The sequence below is a fragment of the Drosophila serrata genome, unplaced genomic scaffold, assembly GCF_035046125.1.
Source record: "Drosophila serrata isolate PLE 108 unplaced genomic scaffold, ASM3504612v1 contig_362, whole genome shotgun sequence".
NCBI lineage: Eukaryota > Metazoa > Arthropoda > Insecta > Diptera > Drosophilidae > Drosophila > Drosophila serrata.
In genome coordinates this window covers 217284-226806 of record NW_028257260.1, presented here as the reverse complement: position 1 = coordinate 226806, position 9523 = coordinate 217284, and the positions used below count along the sequence as shown (strand labels likewise).

Here is a 9523-nt window from a genome sequence, read left to right as displayed (position 1 = left end):
GATTTAAGTAAGCTTAAATTGTGAAACCCTATACGTGCGAGAGGGATGCCTATTTATGTATGTATATTCAATTCACGCACCGATAAATTAAACACAACAGTGTAGAAAAGCGTTTACACTGGCATACCAAGTGCAATCTTTCGACTGCCGCCATTCGAAAATGGCGACAAACCGTCCAAACAAATGGCGTATATCCGCATTTTCCAGAAAGAAGAAAATTAAGTTAATTCAGAAAATAAATTCAGAGCTCACAATCATTTTTCTTTACACGGAATGGACAATGCTTCCTCCACCACCAAACACAAAAAATGCGACCCAGCTGCAAGCTTCTCAAAAGTGTTCTTTAAATTTGAATTTCAATGTGCATCACAACACTTGGGGGAAAAACATCGATACATTTATTTTCGTCACATCTATCGATTCACTTGCTGTCAGTACCTGTTTGATAAATTTTCTTTCTTTTCGATCTTAGACTTGCCGGTGTTAAGTACACGCTGTGCTGCTACTTTTTGTAACTAGTTTTTTTTTTGTGGAAAATTTTAATACGGGAATAATGGAAACCCAGAGGAAGAACCTTATCATTAACTACTTGCCGCCCGACTTTGAGGAAAAAGATCTTCGCGAATTGTTCTCGGTTTGTGGCGAAATTAAGGATGCAAAAATTGTTCGGGATCCACAGACGCGAACCAGTCTGGGCTACGGGTTCGTGGTCTTCGAGAACATGGTCAACGCGGTGGCGGCCCAGATCCTTGTGGATGGACACGAGGTCCGTGGCAAGAAGCTAAAGGTGGCTTTTGCCAGACCACGTGGCGAGCATATTATGAATGCCAACTTATACTTGTCGTTTTTGCCGCCGAACGTGGATGAGGAAAAGCTGAAGGAACTTTTTGGACAGTGCGGTAAAATAATTGAAGCGAAGGTTTTGCGTGACAAGACAACCGGCGAGTCTCGTGGAATTGGTTTTATTCGATTTGATTTGCATGTGTCGGCCCTGAGGGCCAGGGACACATTTAATTTCTATTGCTTCAGGGGCTCCACCACGCCCATTTCGGTTAGGTTCCGGCAACCGAGGAAGCCGAAGGAAGAATCGGAGAATACTACCGCATCTGATTATCTAACGTAATTTTTAAATCTTTCACATATGTAGTTACCATTATTCTATCAACAACTAATATTTTTTCTCTATATATTTTTTATATTTTATTTTGCAGCCAAGACATCCCGGTAGAACATATTTCGTCAGATCTACCTCCTGGTATTCCGGAACAACCTGATTTGTAAATTGTGCGCACAAAAAGCGCCCGCTAGAAAGCCCCCTCTCTTACTCAGGAACAACAAAAACAGCAGCAGCAACAACAACAACATCTGCTCAGAGGGGGCTCTGTAAATTGGATTTATATGCATGCCAAACGTTCCAGTGCGTCCTTGTGCGCCCCACCAAGAAGGAGAGAGAGACAGACAGAGAGAACTAGCGTAAGACTGCAAGCTTCGCGAGAGAGAGTGTGTAAGAACGAGATGTGTGGGGGGTGGGGGGCGGGGGAAGAGAGTGGAGCAAAGAGATTGCAGAATTCTGTTAAGTTTGCCCTATACTGACGTAAAGTGTACGCTGTTACGACGAATTTCATTCCATCAGAGCCAAAAGCAAACATGTCATGACATGCACAAACAGAAAACGGCAACTTCTGTCATTCCACTGCTCCGCACCTGCCTCTGCCCCCGCCCCCTATCGCCCCTCTCTGCCAGACCAAGTTTACTAACCTATCCGATACTATTTTATCTATTGCATGTGATAGAGTTCAACTTTGACCTTTGCATGGCGCATGCTCGATATGCAACAACAACAAGAACTACATCAGGAACCATTACAACAACAAGTCTGCTGCGAGCGAGATGTTTGGAGCTGTACAAATTGCTAACGGTAAACGAAAATGCAACTGCTGATGCATCCTGCTGTCTCGCTCATTAATTGAGTGCATTTCAAGCTGTGGACACTAGTTGCCATATTTCCATACTCACTCTCTCTCTCTCCTTTCATTTTGTATCATTCGCATGCATTATTGTTAATTTTAAATTTTTTACACATTAAATTATTGTTTGGCATGATAACTAATTTCTAATTACTTTTCATTTTTGTAGAAATACTTTTCTAACTAACTTTTCTCACTAACATATTTATACTAATTGCTGTGATCAATCTTTGGGAAATGAAACCTCGGCTTAAGGGAGTTTTTATCTCTCAGATCAAAGATTTAACTTTTGCTAATGGTTTACATTATAAACTATCCATAAAATACTCTTATTGAACCATATCATTCTTACTATATTTCTACTAGTGTTAGCATTATTATTATTTAATATTTCTCTATACTAATAAACTTAATTTTCATATTATTTTGGCTCATGGTGTATATTTAAAAATAGTTAGCAACGGGTTCTATTTCTTTCCATCATTAATATTAGCTGTTTATTTCCCTATTCGACCATTTACCTATACTCAATTATTAGGTGTCATATCGGCCTGGTTAGCATTTTTGATTGTTTTGGTTAATATATATATGTATATATATATATATATATATATTCTACCACCTGCTTAGGATCAGATAATTTTAGAAAATCTAGCATTTGTTTGTTTTATTATATATTTTTAACCAGAAGTTTGAAACGGAATGAAGATGGTTAATGTTAAAGTTGTAGAAACATCGATGCTTTTTTGGCAAAATTTAATTTTTTACAGCATTGTAAATATTTAAATTTGCAATAAAACCTATGTTCATATTTATAACAATTTTTTAATTTGTTAAACTTTATTTTAAACAAACCAAATTCGTTTGTTTTTAAAACATATTCAAAAAAAATCCAGTAATTGCCAAAAGTGATATCTTCAAAAATATAAAATAACATTTTCTTAAATTTTTTAACATTTTAAATGTTAATGAATTTTTAGAATTTGTTGAAGTGTAATATTAGAAAAGTTTTGATGTGCGCGAATAATAATTTTAAAATTTTTCAATGTAGATTTGATGATGATTAGATGAACTATTTGATTGGAAATTATTGATATTTTGTTTTTGTTATGTGTTTTCCTTTTTCAATTATTTTTCTTTTATAAAAATACTTATAAATATATTTAATGAATGCTAATAAAAGGTGGAGGAACCTCGATGCATCAACAACTTTACCTTTATGTTTTTTACCCCGAGTAAAATTAATAAAAAATAAGTATTATTATTATATATATTTTTTTAATTGCAGCTTTTATTTTTTTGAGATTTAATTATTTTTTTTTTTAGTTTTTTTGTTCAATGGAACTCTTCACTAGACTACATTTTTTCCGGGTGTTTTTTCTGAGTATCGGACGACGGACATGGCCAGACCGGTGACCCTGTCCGGTTGGATCGAACTAGGGGAACTCCCTTAGTTCTGGGCACGATGGACACCGTGGTAGGCGGCCTGCTTGAGGGCGGGGCTGCGCTGACCGAAGGGACTCTGGGCGTTCACCTGCAGGATGTAGTCGCCGCGCAGATCGAAATCGGTCTGCAGACCCATGTAGGCACGCTTGCCGAAGCCATCCTGCTCCTTGTACTGCTTCAGCGAGTTGGCGGGGACGGCGGGGAAGTTGCGCTCGCTACCGGGACGCACGGACTCGGCAAAGTAGCGGGTGGCACGGGCCACAGCCTCGATCACATTCTCAGAGCCGGGCACAGCGACCGAGGGTCCATTGGGATAGAAATCAACATCACCGCAGCGAATGGGGCTACCCATGGCAAAGCTGGATGTATGGATGGCATCAACGAAGTCGGCATCACCGCGGGACAATCCCACAAGGGTCTGGGGACGCTTGGACAGCAGCTTGGCGGGGTCCAAACCAGTGATGCGGCGGAGCTTGTGTCCAGTTTCGGCGGTGAACTTGTTACCAGCAGCACCGGCAACATGAGCGGCAATACCCTGGCCAATCAAATGGATAATCTCCTGGGGCACACCCTTGTTGGTCAGCTCGACCAGGGTCTGGCCGATCATGGCACCAGTGTTGGCCACATCCAGCATGGCGTAACGCTTGAAGTTCGTCAGGGTAGAGCCCAGGTCAATGATCTGTAATTATAATAATCATTTAACCATTTTTAATGCAATTTTTAAGTCTCTTTTAAGGTTTAAGGAAGCTACCAAAAATAAGGTTGTAAACCCCATAAATATATATGTACATATATAAACTTACGATCAAATCGCCGCTGGAGGTCTTGGCCGACTTCCACTGATCGGCTGTCTCCTCGCTGCTGGTATAATCGTAATCCGTGGTCTTGATCTGCTGCTCCTGGGCATTCTTCTGCAGCTGCTGGAGGTTGTAACGCTGGACATAGGCCTGGACCAGCTTACGCATGGCCTTCTTGGCGGGCTGGCTATTCTGGGGCAGACCGGTCAGGACAATGGTAACCTCATCCTCACCGAAACCAGGCTGAGACTTGGCAATCTCCACATAGTTGTTCAGCTTAGCCTCCACTTTTTGGCCATTGGACTTGACGATCCACACGTTCACGTTGCTGGGGCTGGGCACAAAGCTGGGGGTCAGATCGTGCTTGATTTGGCCAACGTGGTCTAAGGATTTAAAAAGGAATTTAATTAATTATAAATAAATTAGAAATAGCATATATAGTAGTCATAGAAGATTTAAAATCAACTGGAAAAGGTGCAGTAATATTTATAAGACCCTCTTTCAATTGATTTTAAATCTAAATCAGTTTCTAATTAAATTTTCAAATATTTTTAAATTTAATTGTAACTTCAAACCACTTACAGATTTTCTCAATCAGCTTGGCACCCTGCTCCAGGGGCTGGCTCTGCAAACGCTCCCAGGTGATGTCATTCAGGGAGGGCACACTCTCCAAATCGGAAGTGGTTAACCACCTGGTTGGCTTCAGCTGCATGTTGGCATCCTTGGAGGCTTGGGCCGCCACCAGGAGGCAGGCCAGCAGGCACAGTCGCAGACTCATCTCGGAGACAAACGGTGGATCAGATCGGGCCAAACGTAGAACGACGTTTGATGGTCTCTGCCAGTCCAAGTTGGAACTTATATAGTACCTCTCCGGCTCAATCAGCAGCAGTAGTGTTTAGTATTCTTATTTTATTTTGCTGACCATTAAGAAAACTGCAGTCATTCTGCTGATCAGTTGTCGGACTAAAAACTGCCAGCCAGCGGAAAATGGAAAAGCTTTTTCATATATACATATATATTTGCATGTGTTTGCCAGCGGAACTGTGATAACATATTAGGTTCATAAACCTTTTTTACACTTTTCAAAAAAAGAAAATCCATAATATTACCATAGTAAATTTTATACCAAATATTGTATACAAAAATGTGGGGTTACAGATTTTGTAAAACCTTAAAAAGTTGCACAAAATTATGCCACAACAAAAAATAAAAAGGATTTAAGTACTTTAAACAATTGATTGCTTAGTTTTTGAAGGAGTTTCGAGACCCTAATAATTTATTTGGCATTAAAAAATAATTTAAGGTGTCAAAAAGTGATTAAAATTCAGTGCATATTTAATACCATTTTTTTCCTAGGGACAGAAAATATTAATATATCCATCCGTATTAATAGTTTACATGTTTATTTATTTTAAACAATTCCATGTACGTATATGCCTTAATTCAATAAACTGTTTAATATACAGGAGCAATATATTTGGAAAAAAAATTATAAATATTTTAAAAACCTTTTCTCAAAAGGTATTTTTCGATTTTTATAATTTTTTTTCATTTACAACCCAGGCAGCATTTGAAAAATTAGTTCTAAACAAGAGCATTTAAAAAATATGGTATGTATAAACTTTAATTACATTTACTTGTTTAATTTTCCTCTCTGCACTTATTTTGTAAGCCAGACTGATTTAGAAACACGTTCAGGGATCTCTCTTGATTAGAATTGACCTGGCAACAAACTTGCTACACCTGCGTCAGTTTAAGGGCGATGATGATGTTGACCCTGGCATTCACCTTCGACGATTGGCGGCCGTCCAAAAATCAGAAATCAAGGTGACTAGCCTTTTTATATATACATAGTATAGGCTGATTTTTGTGTAATAACTTTCATGGCAGCCAAAATTTTGGGGCTTAAATCCCTTGTGAGGCTAATGCAAATGCAAAATTAAAATATTGGTAGACAGAAAAAGAAATAGCTATAAATATACATTAATGACAGGAACAAATAGATATGGTTAAATCGACTTGACTGAAGAAAATATATAATAAATACTTTCTATTATAATAAATGGCTCCTTCTCTCCTTTTCAAGAAACCACTCAATATTGTTTTAGCAAAAAGATTACAAAAAGACGCTGAATATATGCCTTACAAATGAGGTTCTAAGCATTGCAAACATAATTGATTTAAGCGTGGAATTAAAAATACAAATTTACAATTTCTAGAACATTTCATTTCTTATTCTTGCATACAAAAAAAAAAACATATTGATTATTAGCCTAGGAAACGTTTTAAATAACACGTTTGTTGATGTTCGTATAGCCAATGCCCACGCAAGCCATTAGGACTTTCTGGGCCCCACGCACATCCTCCTCCTCATCATCCTCCGCCTCGGGATTCTCCAGCTTGAAGGTGATGGAGAAGAAGTCGCGCAGATGTTGCAAAAAGTGTACGGTGTAAGTGGAAAGAGCCCCTACAATAAAATTAATAATATTAATAAGTTTTCAACGAACATTATCGGACTCCTTCCTTACCTGTAAGAAATTTAGAGACATGCTTTTGTCCCAAAGCTATGTAAAGCGCTGCCAGCCATTGGTAGCTAGAGTCAACGCAGCCGCCGCGATAAATCTCATCCAGCAAACGCATGGCCACCTCACGGCCCAGATCCTCGGGTATGGATGGTGTTTCCTTTTAAAATAACGAAAATTAGATACTTTAAAACCGAAACTATATCAAATATTATGGGGCACAACTCACAGACTCCTCCCTTGTGTTAGAACAGCTGTCGGCGGCATAGCACACGCCGTCCGTTGTCTCTGCCACCAGACAAATGCCAAAGCCTGGCGAATTACCCGACATTTTGCCCTTGTTCTGATCGCTATAAATGTAAACATCCGGCAGGAATTTAAGCATACAGCCCTTGGCCGATTCCACGGTGCGATTAGCCATTGCGGGTGACACTTTGCAGGCGTAAACGGTGCCCCGGATGCGTTTCACCATGCCCTGCGACTGAAATTGAATGGCCCGCAGACTCTTGCGGACTGGACACCGGAAGGTGATCTCACCGCCACCAAGGGGAGCGGCACCGCGACGCACCACCTTTAGTTCCAGGCCCTCGTCGACCACCAGGAAGCGTTTAAGCAACGACAATGCGGCGCCCTTGATGTGGTCCACCGAAGGTGAGTCCTTGCTGTTGGTCACGCCGCGCAGGTTGCAGTGGAGCGGATTCTTGCAGAAAGGGCCCAGAGCAATCAATGCATCCAAATAATAGCCAATGCCGCGCTGCACACAGCACTCGTGGGTAATGGAGCCGCCGTGCAGCAATCCCGGCGAGAACATAACACTTGTGCCCGCTGGATTCAGTTCGATCTTGGTGCCATTGCTTATTTTGTCCAGCAATCGAATCAGACTTATCTCGTATTCTCTTAATCCTGGCGCCGACTCGTCCTCCGCTCGGATTTGGTTGATCTTCACAGGCTTTCCGGACAAACAAGAGAGAATCAAACGCTGCTTAAGGAAGTTGCTGCCGCGATAAATCAGGCAATTGCCCTCCTGGGCAACGAACGGCATTGTGAAATCGTCAAATGCGGCGTCAGTGCAATAAATAATTAAAGAATTTAAATTGTTTTAAGCAAGTGCACGTGCGTTGAAAGAAGTAAACAAATACAATCGGTATCGATAGAAAATAAAAATAAAAAACGGTCTGGCAATGCTTTTATCGATATAAAGTGACCAGTAAATGAATTCGTGAACTATTGCACGACAATCACGAAATGCAAAACAAAAGTTAGTATTTTATCATTTTAGTATATTAATACAACGACAGCCGTTGTTTGCTTTGTTTGGTTCTCCATCGGCGGGCTTCAAATTTACAATTAAATTGTAAATAATATACATATTTTAAATATACTGTATTTAGTATTATTAATATCGCATAAATTCTTTTTAATCGAGATCGGTTTATGTTCTTTCCCACTGTACGCCGTACAATCGATATCGATAAGCCTAAGCATCAACGGCTGATCGAACAGCGGGCGAGGATCTAGTTGAATTTACAATTTTCCTACGAAAACTATAACAATGTCGAAAAATTCTAAAGTTGTTCCGGGATCAATTGTCGAGGGGTTTGTGGTGTGCCCCTTCGACAACGTCCATCGCCTGCTTCCGAGCCGCCTTGCCGTTCATCTTGTACGGTGCGCACGCAACTTTCCTTCCGCCAAAATGGTCCGTTGCCCGTTTAATGTAACCCATGTCCACTCCGTGGCCGATATGATGGTGAGTGCAAAGATAATATTGTTGGGGAGAGATTTACCATGAGCTGCTTATGATCCTACTTTTAGACGCACGTCGCAGGCTGCCCAAATCGCTCTACCATGGTGCACTATATGAATCCGGAAACTCTACCGCCGGTGGAGCCACGACCGGCCGATTTCTGTGTGCAGTCTGCTGAGGACTGGGATGCTGAGCCGCCGGCAAAAACATACAATCCGCGAACCCATTGTGAAAATAACTTTCTTATCCTCAATCCCCAGGGAAATGCTCCTGCGGTGCGCCGAGAAATTCGCGAGCGCGAACGACGACGTTTTCTCCAAAACAACCAGTTCTAGGAAAATTATATTACATACTAACAATATTCAACCAAAGCTAGGAAATAGCAGTTATTACTTTTCCTTTTATTCTTAGCAGAATATCGGGACTCAGTTTGTCATTCTCTTTTGTTTGCATTTTCGAAAAGAACCGCACTATCGCAGTGATGCCACTGTGTTGGGTGTACACTACAATGGGCGGTAAATTAAAAAATATATATATAAATCTATGTTACTATATAACAAAATTTATTCATTCACATTTCTCCAAATTAAGCAAAATTCAATATATAAATGAATTTAATGTAATACATTACCGGTTTATGTGAACACTTAAAATAAATATGTGTGTGTCGTTTTAATTTGATCAAACAGATTGAATAATAAATTTAAATTAAGTAATTAAAATAGAAGCCAAAGTTTGATTTATAAAAATCAAGTGGCTGCCACTTAAGTGCCCTTTGAAAAAGCGGCGAAAATGTGTAATAGCTAATGGGGCAACTTCATTGAAATCGGTGCTCAGAATTGAGTTATTTTTCCGCTTATTTTAGGAAAGCTAATTAAATACGCCCCATGAATGGTTTAAAAACTTATTTTAAAAACCAATTTCATTGTTTTGTTTATGATTTAAGCTTTGCTTTTGCGCACATGCGACCAAAGAGAACCAGATAGAGGGAGAACGGTCCTGCACTCAAAGGTAGCACGGGTATATTTGTGTTATATATTCTACAAA

The 9523-nt window shown here is 39.9% G+C and overlaps 4 protein-coding genes across 4 annotated transcripts; 2 read left to right on the top strand and 2 right to left on the bottom strand.

Annotated features, from left to right (window-relative positions):
• Window positions 1-416: 416 nt before the first annotated feature.
• Window positions 417-4092, top strand: LOC110183231 (ELAV-like protein 1). The gene is made up of 3 exons (XM_020951446.2): window positions 417-1119; window positions 1212-1504; window positions 1794-4092. Exons 1-2 carry the CDS (start codon window positions 554-556, stop codon window positions 1279-1281), a joined length of 636 nt encoding a protein of 211 aa, XP_020807105.2. The 5' UTR covers window positions 417-553; the 3' UTR covers window positions 1282-1504; window positions 1794-4092.
• Window positions 3226-5036, bottom strand: Yp3 (Yolk protein 3). The gene is made up of 3 exons (XM_020951444.2): window positions 4793-5036; window positions 4217-4593; window positions 3226-4092 (listed from the first exon to the last, which is right to left on the bottom strand). Exons 1-3 carry the CDS (start codon window positions 4986-4988, stop codon window positions 3418-3420), a joined length of 1248 nt encoding a protein of 415 aa, XP_020807103.2. The 5' UTR covers window positions 4989-5036; the 3' UTR covers window positions 3226-3417.
• Window positions 5037-6415: 1379 nt separating this feature from the next.
• Window positions 6416-7909, bottom strand: Rtc1 (RNA terminal phosphate cyclase 1). Its single transcript, XM_020951442.2, has 3 exons — window positions 6962-7909; window positions 6739-6892; window positions 6416-6677 (listed from the first exon to the last, which is right to left on the bottom strand). Exons 1-3 carry the CDS (start codon window positions 7772-7774, stop codon window positions 6496-6498), a joined length of 1149 nt encoding a protein of 382 aa, XP_020807101.2. The 5' UTR covers window positions 7775-7909; the 3' UTR covers window positions 6416-6495.
• A 269-nt stretch (window positions 7910-8178) lies between these two features.
• On the top strand, window positions 8179-9198 carry LOC110183227 (gametocyte-specific factor 1 homolog). Its single transcript, XM_020951443.2, has 2 exons — window positions 8179-8479; window positions 8545-9198. The coding sequence occupies exons 1-2, from the start codon at window positions 8285-8287 to the stop codon at window positions 8809-8811; spliced, it is 462 nt and encodes a 153-aa protein (XP_020807102.2). The 5' UTR covers window positions 8179-8284; the 3' UTR covers window positions 8812-9198.
• The last annotated feature ends 325 nt before the right edge of the window (window positions 9199-9523 follow it).